Below are 17,487 nucleotides of genomic sequence, written 5' to 3'. Positions count from 1 at the left end.
AAAAACTAATGATGTAATGTATGGGGATTAACATAACATAATAAAAAAATAGAGAGAAAAAAATTTTAAAAAAAGAAAGTCTGAGGAGCAGAGCTTGGAAGTGTGCATTTCTGACAAGCACCCCAGGGCTCCGGTGCCCATTATCTTCAGAATCACTATCTTGACCATGAGGGAAAGAAAAGGAGGGAACCTGCTGCCGGTCGCCCCCGGAACAGGCTGCGGAGGGCTGTGTCCCGGGGAACCGTACCTGGTGGGTGAAGTCAGGTCTGCAAAACTCTGGACTCTGGAAACAGGGATACAAGGCCCCAGTTACAAGCCAACTGACATGAGCCTGGAGCTGCCATAAAATGGGAGGTGACGATTGCATCTCTCCCGAACGGGATGGTGGGCATCAGACGAGATCCATCCAGAGTGCCCCCCTCCATTCTACCCCTGGAAAGGCACAGAACATGCTGGTAGTTGTCCCCGCTGTGCTCGGCCCCATTCGGGCCAGGAGATCAGAGTCTCCGACACAGGGGGATCAGGCAGTGCAGGGCCCGCCTGCTGGGCACGTTAGCCACTTTACCTGCTGGCCCCAAGGGCAGCCCTGCCCTGGCCTCTGGGTGCCCTGGGAGGACCTTGGTCTGGGGAGGGGCAGAAGTGAATCTGTGCTTCAGGTCCAGCTGGTGATGATTCATATGAATGATAATGACTCCGAGGAGGAGAAGGAAGAGAAGACGAAGAAGAACGGCTGATACTTCGTGAGCTTTCACAAGGTGGAGCTCAGCACTGTGGGCTGTACGCACACCAACCACAACCTTATGAGGTGCGTGAGCTGTTACCCCCATTTACAGATGAAGGAACTCAGGCACAGAGAGGGGAAGTCACTTGCCTAAGGTCACACAGCTGGCAAGGGGCAGAGCCAGGTAGCCAGTCTGGATCTGGAAACCACAGCACTAGTGAGATGGGGGCAGGTGAATCTCCCTTGGCCTCTCACCAGAGGACGTTGTCTGTTTTCGAGGGCAAGGATGTGCCCCACGTCTCTCCCTGATCTGGGCACTAACACCCGGTGCTTTCCCCATCTGCCCTCAGGAGGGCCAGAGGGAGGGCAGAGGCATTCAAAGCCGAGTCAGGTGGTTTGGCTGCAGTCCGGGGCTCAGCCGTCCCTGCTGCTAATTGCAGACCTCCCCGCCGGGACCAGCAGACCCCATCGGGAAGGAAATAGACAGGGAGGCCCTCAAGCCACACCTGCCACAGCTCCACCTGTCGCCCAGTTCACCACACCCTCACTCCTAGCCCGGTGGATTTGCAAAAGAGAAAATAAAACACACACACATATAATAACCAACCCCGTGCGTTTCCTGGCATCAGGTGACTGTGTGGTCAAGAGCTTCCTCCCTCTTTGTGTACATCCTCCAGCAGCTGCTGGTTCAGGTGGCTGATCACAAGCTCAGCCCTGGGGCACAACCCCCACCCTCACCCCCAGGAAAAGTATCGAAGGATCCAGGGAGGCCAGCGCCGAGATCTGCTGGCCCTGAGCCCCAGTGGCCACCATCTGCCAGCACAAGGTCACCTTGGCTCCGACTCCCCCCAGCTGACCGGCCCCTGGCTGGCCAGAGCCAGCCCAGAACCCCCTCCAGCTCCGCTCCGCAGGAACCAGGAACCGGCCCCTATTGGACAATCATTAATCGGATTCTTGACATTCTTCAGCCCCGGGGAGACTTTGGGAAGCATGCTCCCCGGAAGAGGAGGAGGAGAGACCCAGGACTGGCATTCGGACATGCAGCTGACAGGCAAGGTGGTGCTGTCCGCCGCTGCCCTGCTCCTGGTGACCGTGGCCTACAGGCTGTACAAGTCGAGGCCTGGCCAGGCCCCACGGGGGGGCAGGAACGCCAAGGCCGAGGTCAATGAGGAGGCCGAGGGCTCCGGGCAGCCTGCGGTCCAGGGGGCTACTCCCGGGGCGCCGCACTGGGCGCTGAGACGCCGGAGGGGAAGCAAGGGGACCAGAGAGGTGCCGGGCTGTGGCTGGGAGAATCGGGGCGACTCCCAAGTCCTGGCAACAGGACGCTCTCCCGAAGACTCAGAAGCCCAAGAAGCTCGGGAGCCCGCGGAGAAGGGCGCTGGTGAAGAAGTGGGTGGGCGGCACCCGGACTCTGAGCGGGCGCCTCCTGGCTGCGGTGGCCGGGAAGCCGGGACAGCTGCTGGCCCTACGCCCGAGCGGCCCCACCACCCCCATTTGGGCAGCGAGTCCCAGAGCTCCCACGCTGGTCTCGCCACAGCAGCCGGCCGCAGTGAGGGCGGCGAGCCTGCCCCGTGGCTGGACGGTGGCCCCCCGGGGCAACCAGGGTCCCGGGAGCAGGAGGCTGCCCCCACCAACTGGATGGCCCACGTGGAAGGCAAGAGCGACGTGAGCAAGAGCTGGGTCTTCACCCGCGTGACGGGGGTCCACAGGGAAGAGGCCGGGGCCCTCCAGGCCACCGTGGACATGGGCCTGACCCTGCCTCAGCAGGAGGGAGCCTCCAGCACCTCTTACACCTACTCGTCGGTGGCCTGGGTTCGTGTGGAGGAGAATTTCCTACAGGACAAGGGGGAGGGGGCCGGGCCCAGGCTGAAGGGCAAGGTGTACGATTACTATGTGGAATCCACCTCCCGGGCCACCTCCAAGGGCAGGCTGGCCCCCAGAACAGCTGCCCTGGCTGAGTGTCCGGCCCCCGTGTCACCACCAGGCCCCCCGGGAACAGGGGCAGCTTCAGGAGGCCAAGCCGCTGACCAGGAAGGTGGAACCGAGACACCCACCTGCCCCCAGCCTGTGCCGACGCCCTCCACGCAAGGCTTCAGCAGGAAGGACAGCCTCCTCCAGATCCTGGAGAACCCAGAGCTCCAGCTGCAGCTCGATGGCTTTGGGGCCCCCACTCCGTCCTGCCCAGACGGGAGTGCCCTGCCTGGCCGCCCCCTCCCCGGGGCTCCTCTCGGGGCCAGCTCAGCCGGAAGCAGCGGGGAGCCCCACGTGCAGCTGGTGGCAGGGACCAATTTCGTCCACCTCCCGCCGGCCCCTGGCTCCGCCCCGGGCGTCCACCTGGATCTGGGCAACTGCTACCAGGTACTGACCTTGGCCAAGAGGCACAAGCTGGGGGCGCTGCAGGAGGCAGCCTACAAGGTGATGAGTGACAACTATCTTCAGGTGCTGCGCAGCCCAGACGTCTACGGGTGCCTGAGCGGGACCGAGCGGGAGCTGATCCTCCGGCGCCGGCTGCGGGGCCGCAAGCACCTGGTGGTGGCCGATGTGTGCCCCCAGGAGGGCTCCGGCCGCCTCTGTCGCTATGACGAGGAGAGGGACGCCTGGCACCCGCTGGTCCGTCTGCCCCCCGAGGCTGTGTCCCGAGGCTGTGCCCTCTGCAGTCTCTTCAACTACCTCTTCGTGGTGTCCGGCTGCCGGGGGTCTGGGCGCCAGCCCTCCAACCGCGTCTTCTGCTACAACCCGCTGACGGGGATCTGGAGCGAGGTGTGCCCGCTGAACCAGCCCCGGCCGCACTGCCGGCTGGTGGCCCTGGACGGCCACCTGTACGCCATTGGGGGCGAGTGTCTGACCACGGTGGAATGCTATGACCCCCGCCTGGACCGCTGGACCTTCGTCCCACCGCTCCCCAGCGACACGTTCGCGCTGGCACACACGGCCACGGCGTGCGCCGGTGAGATCTTCGTCACGGGCGGCACCCTGCGCTGCCTGCTCCTCCGATTCTCCGTCCGGGAGCAGCGCTGGCAGGCCGGGCCCGCGGGGGGCGGCAAGGACCGCACGGCCGAGATGGCGGCGGTCAACGGCTTTCTCTACCGGTTTGACCTCCGTCGCAGCCTGGGCATCGCCGTGTGGCGCTGTAGGGCCAGCGCCCGCCTCTGGTATGAGTGTGCCACGCAGCGGACGCCTTGCCCCGACGCCTTCCGGTGCGCCGTGCTGGGGGACCTCATCTACTGCGTGGGCCGCCGGCGCACGCTCTGCTTCCTGGCCGACCCCATCTCGCCCAGGTTTGTGCCCAAGGAGCTGCGGAGCTTCCCCTCCCCGCGGGGCACCCTCCTGCCCACCGTCCTGACCCTGCCCGTCCCCGCTGTGCCCCAGACCAGGGTCTAGCTACCCGCTCCGCCGGACTTCTCCTGCAAAACCGGGAAGCAGAAGGCACCCCCTGCCCGCCACTCCGTGAGCCATTTCTAGGAGAGCAGGCCGCTCAGGCATTTGGCCAGCGAGAGGTGAATTCTAACCCTACCCCCCCCGCTGGCCGGGGCCCTCGGATGCGTCTTTGCTGTCAGGGGGATGCAGAGATAGAACCAGGGACCGCTGCTCTGAGGCTGGGGGCAGCCACACACGTGTGCAGCGACGGGTGCCGCCTTGCTTCAAATCCGAACTCTTGGCGGAAGGGACGTCAGGGTCCCGCCAAAGTTCGGGGGCGCAGCCTCATCCCAACCACAGGTCCCGGTGCCGGTTGACCCCCAATAACCCCTCAAGCCAACCCCGCTGGAGGTGGGCCAGCTCTCTATAGGCCACCGGGGCCCCGTCCTAAACACTGGCCACGAGCCCTTACCTCCAGGGTTCCCAGAAGCACCGGGGACACACAAGGAGGTGGTTCCGGCCATGCCAAGAGCCCTGGGGAGCCCCCAGGGGCCCGGCCAGAGGAGAGATGGTTGGAGAAGTAGATCAGCGACAGTTGGTGCTGCCCCTGGGACTCTTGCCTGCAGAGCAAATTGACCCACCTCACTTGTTCTCATTACCTAGAATTCTCGGATACTAGGAGGAGAAGCCTCCAATTAGCAGCCATTTGAAAACATACATCCCGTAGTGGTCCACAAAGAAGAGCCCCAGTGATCCCACATCTGAGGTCTCAGGAGAGAGAGGAGTAGGTGCGATCTGTCGGCGCCCGTCCTCCCGGGCTCCCCCGCGTGGGCCCATCCTCCTCTTCCTGACCACTGACTCCCTCCCCAGAGCTCGGAGCCTGCAGAATACAGCAGCCGTCCGAACAACACAGCCCTCACCTCGGGGAGCAGGGGCAGACACTGCCAGGCACCCCTCCCGGGCTGCTGAGAGACGTTGGCATAATTTCTCCTCCCTGTGCCCTGTGGTCACCTGGTCTGCCCGGTCAGACAGGAGAGGAGGGAGGGGCAGGTTCGTGACGGAGCTGAGGAACTGGAAAATCACACAGGACACTGGGACCGGCTCTCACATCAGAGTTGGTAAATTCGGAAAGGGCAGAGACCCTCCAACCTCAGGACGTTGCCCATTCTTCCCGGAAGGGAGGAAGAGAGACCGGTCCCATCTATTGCCACAGCCCTGTTCTCTCGCTGAGGAGGACGCATACACAGATAGGAGGGCAGCGATGTTCCCGGTGTCAGCCGGAAGCCAGGGCAGCTGGGACCACTTCTAAAGTGACAGGCAGCCTGGAGGAAAGAAGTAGAGATGCGGGTGCACCAGGGCAGGCCTGACAAGTGGGGAGCTAAGGATGCTTTGGATTTCAGCGTTCCTACCTTGAAAATGGGAAGGACATTTCATGGCCTTCTCTGCCAGAGAAATGAGAACACCTGGAGAAAGTCCTTCCCAAATTCCCCTGGGGGTCTGGACAGGAGCTCATGTTCACTGCAGCTGCTGGGGCTGAGCCAGGATCTTCCTGGAAAATGCACAATTAGAACAAGAAATAACAGGGAGGTTGGCATGGAGATGAGAACTTCCATTGGGCCCCTCAAAGCCACCGTCCCCATTCTAGGGCCTGGAAGGTGAGGCTGCCTAGTTGATTCCTAAGTTGGAGCCTAGTGACCAACCCCCATCCCCTGCCAAGGCCATGCTCAAGCTCAGAGCCAACACTCAGACATGAGCCTCCTAGGGACCCTTGGTGGGGAAGTGGGGGTAACTCAGCATGACTGAGAGGTGGCATGGGCATCAGGATGCCAGGCTGGGGGTTGCTTGGAAGGTGAACCCCATCTGGGAGCTGGGGGCAGATGGAGCCAGATCCAGCCGCCAAGGGCAAGCCTCCAGCAAATAGCCAGGCAATGGACTAGACCACAACCAAGCAGGGAGGCCTTGAGGGAGGGCTCCAAGCCCAGGGTGACCTAGAGATCACTCCAGAAAACTTGTCAGAGCCCCGTTGCCTGGGGCATGGTCCCATGGTCAGGACCAGGGAAACCGCAGAGTTTGTTCCTGACCCACTGACGGTGGGTGATCTCGTCATGATGGAGGGAGGGCTGAGAGGGTAGTACGGGGCCCATCTCATCTACATCCCTGGGGTCCTGTGCAGACATCACTCATCGATCGCCTTATCTTTTCCCACTGAGCCTCAGAACCCAGAACACCGGGCCCTAGGCAGTCACCACTGATAGATGAGAGCTGGCGTGTTTCCCATCACTGGCCTGGGTCTCCAGAGCTAGCTAGGGAAGTGAGTGGTCAGGACCATCATGGTAGAGCAAGGCAGTTCAGGGAGCCTGCAAAGACCACCTGGATTCATTCACAGAACGTTCAGGCTGGGCACTGTTCCGGGTGCTGGGAATGCGGCAGGTCCCTGCCCTAACAGAGCGCACGTTCTGCTGGAGGAAAACAGGCAATGTCTATCAACAAATGCATAAACAAATGAATGGGACCCATGCTGCATACGTACAGGAAGGCAGAGGAGGCAAAGAAGTATTATCGTGTGATCAGCCTCCCTGATAAAGAGACAGTGAGCAGAGCCCTGGATGGAAATCCGGGAAATGCATGGACCAGGGCTGGCTCAGGGCACGGGAAGCCTGGCCCTGCCATCAGCGGGGGCTTCGTCACCCTGGCCGGAGAGGGCAGGGCTGCCTGCAAGGAGCTCCACCTCGGAGTGAAGAGGATGGGAACCCAACTATCGTGTTCTAGCCATTCACATAAGGGAGCGTTTAGGAAAGAGGCTCCTTGCACGACGGTAAGCTACATCCCCCGGAGAGAAGCAGAGTGCGCGCATTTAAGGGGAGAGTCCAGATCGCACACCGCCACCGTGCCTGAGTGTGTGTCTGGGTGTCAGCCTGCCCGTGATCCTCCACAGGGATCAGAGTCTAGGATTTCCACTTGACCCTGTGGGATAGCCTTGCCCGGCCACCTCGAGCCCTCAGCCTCACGGAGGCCTGTGTGTCCCTTGGCCTCTCCCTGGGTCATCTGTCCTGCTTCCCCGTGAAGAATTTCTTCTTTAAAACAAAACTAAAAAACAACTCTTCAGCTTGGGTAGCTTTCCACGTGAGGCCAACCACAGCTTTGTAGGAAAGAAAATTGGAAAATACAAAAGTACAAAAAAACTCCCCCTTTCCACCACCCAAAGACAACCCCCTCTACAATGCACATCCCTCCAGCCTGTGCACCTTTTCTTTGGCTTGATTTTTGCCAACGTGTGATTATGCTGAATGCACAATCCAGCAGCTTCCTTTTTTCACTTAGCTTTTCAGAATACATATTTTCTGTGTTGCTACAAACCCTCGGCAAACATCATTTCAATAGGTGCACAATGTTCCACCGAATGGCTGTACCACGGTTTATTTAAACAGTCCCCCGTCCTGTCGGGCCTGTAGATTTGTTTTTCCCACTGTTGGTTTCTTTTTCCTTCATAAATAAACCGTCTTTTGTTTTCCTGTTCCTCTCTGTCTGGGGCCTCCATCAATATTTACAAGAGAAGCCCCGTCTAGGGCTTGTCTGGAATACAGGGTTGCCGAAGCAAGCCTCAAAGCCACAGTATCTGCCTAGGACTGGGGCCCAGCCCCACTCTGAGTGCAGGGCACAGGGCACGGGGCACAGGAAGGCAAGGCTGCCCACCGGGGCTGTCCCAGGTGCCCTGTGGCTTTGCTGGAGCTGGGAGGTAAGGGACAGGCCATGTGTATAGAGCCCCTGCTCTGTGTAGACCAAGCACTGGACTAGATGCTTTCTACACATCACTTCACTGATCCTGACAACAACCGCATTTTACAGGGGACAAAATAGGCTCACAATGTTCAAGGAAACTCACCTTCATGCCAAAGTTCAAAGACTCTCAGTTCCCTTCAAAACACCCTTAAACCCTTAAACCTGGCCTGCCCACTCTCTAAACTTCCATTCCCCTATATACCTCCCCCTGTGAGACCTCATGGAGGGTGCTGCAGGGGGGCAGAAAGTGATCATGTAGGATCACGTAGCTACAAGGTAGAGAGGCTGGGATGCCACCCCAGGTCTGCCTTACTCCAAATCCCATGCTCATTATTCAGCCACACTCTGTTCTAGCCAAAAACAGGGCACTGGGGTTCCTCCCGGGGGCCTGGCCATGGAGCTTAGTACTCAGCCCTCTGTCATTCCCAGAAGGGCTGGGTCTCCACCAGGACCCAGGCGAGGTCTGTAGGGGGATGGCTCTGAACCATCAGATCAGCTCCTTGAAAAATAACCACTAATACCTACTGAGGGCCAGGACCTGCTCTAAGCACCTGACTGCCAGGAATTCTTTAATTCTAAAAACAACCCTGTGTGTTTGATACTTTACCGTTTCACAGATGAGAAAGCTGAGGCACAGAGGGGTTAGGTAACCTGCCCACGGTTGCATAGCCAATGAGTGATAGAGCCCATGAAACCCTGGGTTGCTCCAGAGTTGTCGGGAGATGAATCAGCTATGAAAACAGGGAGACCTTTGCTTCCTGCCCCCCTGCAGCACCCTCCCACCAGAACACTGGGGTCAGAGGCCTTGTCTACCCTGCTCACTGGGTCTTGTTCATACAGGTGCGTGAACAAGGGCAGAAGCTCAGTGACACTTTACCAAAGAAAGGATAAGAGTGGCAAGGACCTCTCCATGAGGCTGCCTGCTTCCAGGCTGCTTGGACCCCCTGCTGGTGATTTTGAAGTTGCCCTCGAGCATCCTGGCATGAGTTTGGCCCCTGGGGGTGAGGGTTGGCAATCCAAAATCCTGAGACCACCTGCCAAAAGCCATGGCCCTGCTCATCGCATTATCCAACACTTGCATTCACTGAGAAGTTTATACAGAGAGTTCAAATCTACCATCGTCCCATTTCACAGATGAAATAAGCGAGGCTCAGAGAGATCTCACAGCTGTGATGTCAGTAGTCATCCTTCAAGGTCTTGAAATTGTGGTATCAGCTTCTCACCACCGACATGGCCCACTCGTCCATCAGGACACCCCACACTGCACACATAAGCCCCCCACGTCTCACTCCTCGGCCAATAGGTCTGCTGGCCCCCGTGAGTTCTCCGGGGGCAGCAAGGAGGTCTTGTCTGCCTCTGTCATGCATGCGGGCACAGGGCAGCCACACAGCATGGCTCAGAGGCAGGTGCAGCTGAGCTATGTCCCTATTCAAAATGCACCATCAAGTACTGCAATGGGGTGTTTGGGACTGCCCAGCTGGATTGCTCTCCTGTCTCCAAGGGAGACTGTTTTATGCCTTCTGCCCTCTCCTCAAACACCCCCCCTCACATTGGCACGCAATATTGGGGCACAGAGAATCCTTCAGTCCTTACCTGCACGCTGCCCAGGAGCCTTCCAGTGCCCATGCTAGCGCCCCCTGGAGGAGCCTAACTGGTAGGAATTGGTGTATAAATACCCCAGCTCCCTCGACCCTCGGTGGTTAACAGCCTCAGGTTGTCACTTTAACAAAGTCACTTCAGTCCTCCCTGCCTATCTTCCCACCTGCTCTTCCTTCTGTCTAGAGACTGTAGAGGCACGCCCTCCTTTCCCCTAAAACCCATCCGCTCTCACCTTCTTTAGGACTTGACACCAGAGACCGCCCGGCTCTGGCACTGACCACCTGCCCCTATCGGCTGGGTAGTTCCAGGCAGCATACAAATGGGCTCTGGCATCTCCCATCTTAATAGAAGAGCAACTTCCACAGGATTTGCCTGATAGCACAATAAATAAAAACCACAAATACACTTTAGAAGGTTAAAAACATCACACACGTATAATGCATCTTTATTTGTAGTGAGTGTCAAAGCGATGTGGTATCTTTGTGTTCCTGAAAACACTTTATCCTCTGAAGATTTGTGATTGTTTTTCCTGCAATCATGTTTATGCTATCACAGTCAACAATCTTTGCTTTGTAGAAAATATGAGGGTTAGATTTAACCTGGCCTCAATTTGAATCATAATAAATTCTGAGTGAACTCTCAAAAAAAAAAAAAAAAAGCTTCCTGTCACAGAATGCTTCTCGTTTGATCTGAAGGAGCCAAAATCTTGGATTGTACCTAAAAACATTTAACCCCATGCCTTGTATCTTTTAACTACTCAGTTTCACCTCCCAAGCCTGGTGTCTCTCCCTTGCACCAAGCCGTGGGGCGGGGCCGGGGGCTGACGGCAAATTAGGGCGAGATCAACCCCAAGAAATCCCAGGTAGGTACTGTCTTTAGTACAAGTAGTCTTTGCCTTTTTAAACACATTTTTTATGTGTTAAAATATACATAACACAAAATTAACCATCATAGCCACTTTAAAGTATACGACTCAGTGGCATTAAATGCATTCACGATGCTGTGTGTCCAGCTTTATCTGACTGCAAAGGATACACAAACATTTATTGTAGAATATCCAACTGGACAAATACAGAGAAGCCCAAAGAAGACAGTAGAAATCACTCCCACTCAGAAATAATCAATTATTGCTTTGACTTTTTTATTTCCACCTCTTATTTATTATCCATAATTTTAAAATTTAAAAAAAAATGACATCTTACTCTGTTCTTGCTTCATAATCCCCCTTTTCTCCTTTCAGAATATTGTGACTACTTTCCGGTAAGATAGATCACTGGGTTTCTTTTTATTGTGGTAAATATACACAACATAAAATTTACCATTTTAACCGTTTTTAAGCGTTCAGTTCAGAGGCAGTAAGTACATTCGCCTTGTTATGCAACCATCACCACCATCCATCTCCCGAACCTGCTCATCCTCCCAACTGAAGCTCTGTACCCACTAAACACTAATTCCCCATTCCCCTCTCCCCCCGCCCTCAGCCCCCAAGAAGTAAAAGTTGCCTTTAACTTTGGAAAATATCCCTTACAAGGATGAGGAAGTTCTCCGCTCCATCAGCACAGATAATTGGGAATGTGCCTTAAGCACAAAGACACACTGGTTTTCATTCATTCTGGAAAATGCAGCAAACAGCAGAGAACCGGGCTCAGCGGGATCCTTTGGGGCTAAAGAATCAATGGCTTCTTTCTCAAAGATGCCAGGCATTCCCTCCTCATTACCATGGGGAAAGACAAAGCGGAGAAAGTTTTCTTTGTTCTCTATGAACTTCCTCCATCCTCACACTAAATTACTTTTGGGGCTTTAACAAAAATATAGTTTGGAAAAGGCCAAGGTATAAAACATGTTAATGATTGTATTGCATTATGGGTCCTAATTATGCAATTATGGGCACTTATAGTATGCGCAACGGAGTCACATTAATTGCATAGTAATGATCTCCGCGGGGTGTGCACACCTTGGACAGGGCTGTGTTTAAGCGGCCTGAAGCTGCAGGTACACAGGGGATGAGGACAAGGAGTACGGAAGGTTGGAAGGCCAGGGGTGGAGGCGGGTAAAGGAAGGTCTCCCTTCCAGGATGCAGGGAGGTCAGGGCACAGAGTGACAAGACCAGCAAGTCAGCACAGACGGACAACCGTGAGTTCTGCCATCACTCATCAGGTGTTTATTAAACTCCTGCTCCCTGCGAGGCACTAGGTTATGACTGTGAGTGGGTTGGGCACATTCTCCTGGGGAAGCCAGGAGTACACAGGTGAGCAGCTACATAAAATAACAGCAGATTGGCATAAGCTCAGTGCAGGAAACAAATGTAGTATGATATAGAGAGAGATGGGGGACATGTGTCATAGTTCTCAAGGTGGCTTCTTGGAGGAGGTGGTATTTAAGCTGTGATATGAAAGATGAGAAGGATTTGACCGGAGGATAGGAGGGAGGGAGGAGAGAGAGAAAGAGGAGGGGAGAGGGAGGGTGGGAGGCAGAGAGAGAGAGAGAGAGAGAGAGATTGGGGAGGAACAGAGAGGGAAGGAGGGGGGAGGGAGAGAGAAAGAGAGCAAGCACTCACCAGAGGAGGAGCAATCTGGGAGAAGGGGATGCAGGAGGAAAACCCCTGTGTCCTTGCCCAAGAGAGGATCAGAAAGACCAGAAAGGTGGTGGGAGGTGGGGACCAGCCAGGTCATGCAGGAAAATGTCAATGGTCCACAAGGATAAGGAATTTGGATTTTATCCTCAGCCCAGTAAGAAGCCCTCAGAGGATTCTGTTTTGTTTCTTTTGCTAATAAATCTTTTCTTTCAGGAGAGTTTTAGATGCACAGAAGAGTTGCAACATGATAGAGAGTCCCCAGAGACCACAGTGTCTCTGGTTGTTAACTTCTTATGTAAATGTGATACATTTGTCACAACTAAGGAACAGACACATGATCATTAACTAAAGTCTATACTTTATTCAGATTTCCTAAATTTTTACCCAATGTCCTTTACCTTTCTATCCTTGGATTCCATCCAAGATACCACATTCCTTTTAGAGGTCCTATCTCCCGAGGCTCCTCTTGGTGGTGATGGTTTCCCAGACTTTCCTTGTTTTTGATGATCTTGACAGTTTTGAGGAGTCCTGGTCAGGTATTGTGTAGACTGTCCTTCAGTTTGGTTTTGGCTAATGTTTTTTCTCGTGGGTTATGAGTTACTCAACTGGGAATCTGGGAGAAAGACCACGGAAGAACATTGCACCTCTCATCACATCCTAACAAGGGTACATGACTTATCATCTGTTGGCTTTGACCTTGATCCCCTGGCTGAGGCAGCATTTGTCACACTCTGCAGTAACATGACCCTCTTTTCCCTCCTCCCATGTTCTGTCCTTTAGAAGGAGTCTCCATGTGCTGCCCACCCTTAAGGGACAGGAAGCTCTGCTCTGCTCTTGATGGGGGAGTATCTTCAGAAATTATTTGGATTCCTCTGTACAGGAGATTTGTCTCTTCTGCCCCATCTATCTGAATAATTATCCAAAAAATTATCTGTCGATGTCAGTATAGACTCATCGATATGGACGTTGTACTTCGGGTTATAGTCCAAAACTATATTGTTTCTTTTGTTGCCTAAATTATTCCAGCTTTAGCCACTAGGACCTCCTTCAGTTGACTCCTGTGTCCTTTTGAGACATAGCGCCATCATTTTGTTTCTTGAGCACTTCATTATTTTCTGGCACTGCAAGGCTCTCCAGGCTCATCTATACATTCCCTGCCCAGTCCTAGAACACACCATTTCTCTAAGGAGCCCTAGCTCCTTTTATTAGAGAACAGTATTCAGAACTGAGATCTGGGCCGTGGGTCTACAGAGGTGTTTAAGTGCAAGGGTGGCATTATCTGATTTCAGTTTTAAAGACGTCCTTCTGGCTGCTGTGGGGGGAACATACTGGTGGGAAGCCGGAGAGGAATCAGGGATACTAGCTAGGAGGGTATTGTGGTTATTCAGGTGAGAGGTGTGGGTACCCACTTGGACACTCGGAGTTAACATGAAAATTATTTTAAAATTGAAGACATCTGAGATTAACAGATGCATAAAAAGCCTTCTTGGAGCTTTCTTTATCTCACTAAAAGCAGAAACTTCTGGGAGTGAAACTATCATAAATTCCATCCTCTGGGGGAGCTTTGGGCCATGAAAAAGATGGAAAAGACCACTCACACCTGCATAAACAAACATTATCACAAATTTCCTTATCTCCTGTTTGTTCCCTTAGAAACCCATTTGTTTTTTTCCCATGGAAGCTTCTTCTCTCCCTTCTCTTTCCAAAACTTCAGCCACTTAGCGAACGACTTTTTCTGGAAGCTCCTGTATTACACATGAATAAATTTTAGGTTTTTTCTCTTTTGTTAATCTGTTTTTTGTCCGTTTAATTTGCATACTCCCAGGTACTAAGACTGAGAGGCCTTTCTACCCTGACAGAGGCAACAGGCCTGAGCAACACAAGGACACAAGGTCAGCTAGAGGTGAGTCCTTGCTGTGGCAATCAACCCACCAGATTATCCCTCTGTCCAGCCCTCTTAGGCCCCCCGCTCAGCCTACCTCCATCCCTTGACCCCTCCAATACACAATTCCCTTTCTCTCCACTTAACCCTGAATTGACTTCTGTTGCTTACAACCAGGAATCCTAACCAAAACAGTTTAGCAACCTCACCATTGACCCTAATGGTGGAGTCCCGAAAGACAGGGTCTGAGCCTGCTTCATTTTACCTCCCTGCCTCCCAACTTTAGCACGGAGCTCAGCACATGGGCCATGCTCAGAAAATGTGCATTGAGCTGGATTTGTGCTATTCAGTGAACACAACCATTGGCTGTGCAATGGAGCACCCTCAAGCCGGCTGCCAGGGGGCACCTTGGTAACCCACTTAGGGAAATAAACTGTTGGCAAGTTCTTTCCCCACATTCATTTACATGGGAACAATTAGTGTGCTAATTAAAATAGAGTCTTATCTGTTCCTTAAAGTAAAGCCCAGCAGGACCTCCAGTTGGCAAGATTTTGTTGGCAGAACGTTCGAGGTTCTCTGATAGTAGAAAGGAAGGCATTTTCACTTCCCATCAAATATTTAATAATCAGGAGGCTGCTGGATTTGGCTGAGCCTCACTTCAATGGGCCCGCATGAGTGAGGTTGGTGGACAACCCATATCCCAACTCAAATAAGCGAAGATTTGTAACCCTTCTCCCAGCCTAGCCAGGCGGCAGTTGCCTTGCTCCATTAAGGAAGAGTTTGTTGCCCAAATTAATAGTATAAACAAGATTCCAGAAGGGACTGTTTAACCTACTTAAGAGAACACACTATTTTCAAGCAATTAGTACCATTTGCACACAATGAATGAGCTAATTGCAGATAAGCCTCATTTCTGCCTTGAAGAAGAATCCGGTAGGACTGGTACTTGGCAACACTCTGCCAACGGTTAGTATCACCACATGTTCTGAAAGGAATAATGTCACAATTCCCTGAAAGTAATTCCCTAGATTCAGATTTCTAAGTAATTCTCAGTAATTCTCACTAGGCCTTAATGCCGGCATCTATAAAGTGGGGGTAATACCTATCTCATAGAGTTGTTGTGAGGAGTTGATGAATGCGTTCATGCCCATAAATGGTGGCTAAATCCACTCTGGCCTTCCCCCACATTTGGTCAAACGAGGAGGCAGATTCTGGGCTCAGCTGCTGATGGGGTCTACCAGGCAGCCCACTGATGCTGAGTTAGCAGCCACTGTTATAAAGAACAGCAACCAGCCTTCGCCTGGGCTCTGCTACCAACCAGCTGGGCAACCTGAAGCTACCCTTCTCTCCTTCGAGCAAATGAACTGGGTGTTAGTTGTGTGGTTTTAAACTCTTCTTAAAAATAAATTTCTTGGGACACCTGGGTGGCTCAGTTGGTTAAGCGTCTGCCTTCGGCTCAGGTCATGATCCCAGGGTCCTGGGATCAAGTCCTGCATAGGGATCCTTGCTCGGCGGGGAGCCTGCTTCTCCCTCTCCCTCTACCTCTCCCCCTGCTTGTGCTCTCTCTCTCTCCCTCTCTGACAAGTGAATAAATAAAATCTTTAAAAAATAAATAAATAAATAAATAAATAAATAAATAAATAAATAAATTTCTTTGCTGGGACAGCTGGGTGGCTCAGTCGTTAAGCGTCTGCCTTCGGCTCAGGTCATGGTCCCAGGGTCCTGGGATCGAGCCCCGCATCAGACTCCCTGCTCCGCGGGAAGCCTGCTTCTCCCTCTCCCACTCCCCCTGCTTGTGTTCCCTCTCTCGCTGTGTCTCTCTCCGTCAAATAAATAAACAAAATCTTTAAATAAATAAATAAATGCATTTCTTTGCTTACTTCACTTCCATTCAGGAGAAAGAAGTTTTCCCCCAGCTTCTTTGGGGTGTGTCGGGACCCTGCAAATTAAACTAACAAAAGGCATATTAGCTGGAGAAAAAGAACAGAATTGTTACTAATAGAAACGTGCTGAGAGTTCACAGAACAGAACAGAAAATCAAAGAAGCACTTAGACTCAGGGGCTTATATATCCTTTTAACAAAGGAAAACGGGCTTGGGCTTCAAAGGGCAATAAATTGTGGGTAAGTGATTCGGACATACGCCGGAGGAGCTAACAGAAGATAAGGGCTACCTTAATAAGGTCTGTTTATGCAAACTGATCTCAGTGTCCATTCCCAGTGTTCGATGATTAGAGTTGCTCTTCTCTCCCTGGTACTTGAGGTGAGAGGGGTGGAGGGCGGAGGCCACCTTCCTCAAAGGGAAATTTCTGCCCTGCTTTCAGGCAGATAAGGGGAGGGCAGAAAACTCTTCCTGCGTTTGTGGGTTCTCAATTGCCTTCAGCTCAAAATAATCCTTACTCAAAGTGGCATGTTTGGGGGTGACATATTCCGACCCTCTTCAAGGCCAAGGAATCACCACAGATGTGGCCCAGAGTTTTACTGAGCTGAGAAGATCCAGTCCAGAGAGTCCTCCAGCTGAGCCCCTCTCTCTCGCCCGTGGAGTGAAACGTGATCCCAGATGGAAAACGTTCCTCTCCTCTGTCTTCGCTCCACAAATACCAGCACTGATACTTTTTGGCAGAATTCGTTATTACAATGGACGTTCTAATATTCCATCATCCGTTCTCCATTTATTAATTGGCTTTCTCCTGTAAGGCCCTTCTCTTCTCCTCAGTAGTTTATTCATTCATTTATTTTTATCAGTACAGACTCAGGGATTCCTATTTTAGTCAATGCATTTTCATCTGCTGCTGCCATCATTTATTTTGATACTCAAACTGCCCCAGATCTGGCCAGTGGTGACCCTTTCAAGCTGGCTTCTGTGTCCTTTTTGACATTTTCTCCTCATATTTGCAGCACGTGCTTGCTTTTCTAGCACAAAAAGATGCTCTAGCTCATCTTGCACTTTCTCAGCCCCAGCTTTGAAACCAGACGTTTCTCCAAGGAGTCCTTATTCCTTTTAGCGGAGAAAGGCATTTTGAAACCAAGATCTGGGTGCTCATTGCTTTTGGGGTGTTGCTGCTGCCAGGCCCTCAGTGACCACATGCATCTAATTCCATATTTATCTATCTATATATCTATATAGATATAGATATCTATAATAAATATCTATATTTATTAATAATAAATAAATATATTAAACTGATACCTCCAGTTCTAATCCAATACCAGAGAGTCTATTCTAGCTTTTCTCCCTTTCCATATTTATAACCCCTCAGACAATGAGAAACCTCCCATTATCCTCAATATATTTAATTACTGGGTCAATTCCCCTGTCCACAACAATCTCCCACTACCACTGGTGCTCATGCATGTAGTCACTCCCGTCATCCTGCCAGGGCACTGTTATCCCAGGTCAAGCCCCCACGACCCCCTCCCCCAGGCAAACACCTTCTTCTCTGCTCAGGCTCCAACACCTCCCACCAGCTGCCAGACCATGTTCCCCTCTCCCCCTTGCAGACATCTACCTTGTCTGTGCCAACCTGTTGGCTTTTGGACTACATCATTCAAGAAGGCCGATAGGAAAGAAGGAA

General features: G+C 52.6%; 1 protein-coding gene across 1 annotated transcript; it reads left to right on the top strand.

Moving 5' to 3' along the window:
• The first annotated feature begins 1,711 nt into the window (after positions 1 to 1,711).
• On the top strand, positions 1,712 to 4,102 carry KLHDC7A (kelch domain containing 7A). The gene has a single exon (XM_035020233.1). The coding sequence runs from the start codon at positions 1,712 to 1,714 to the stop codon at positions 4,100 to 4,102; it is 2,391 nt and encodes a 796-aa protein (XP_034876124.1).
• Positions 4,103 to 17,487: the final 13,385 nt, after the last annotated feature.

Source organism: Mirounga leonina, unplaced genomic scaffold (genome assembly GCF_011800145.1).
Source record: "Mirounga leonina isolate KUSES-001 unplaced genomic scaffold, KU_Mleo_1.0 Mir_173, whole genome shotgun sequence".
Lineage (NCBI taxonomy): Eukaryota > Metazoa > Chordata > Mammalia > Carnivora > Phocidae > Mirounga > Mirounga leonina.
This window is presented reverse-complemented; position numbering and strand designations above follow the sequence as displayed.

What these genes read in the sequence shown, in the direction of transcription:
- KLHDC7A (XM_035020233.1), top strand. Translation starts at nt 1,712, where the DNA reads ATGCTCCCCGGAAGAGGAGGAGGAGAGACCCAGGACTGGCATTCGGAC.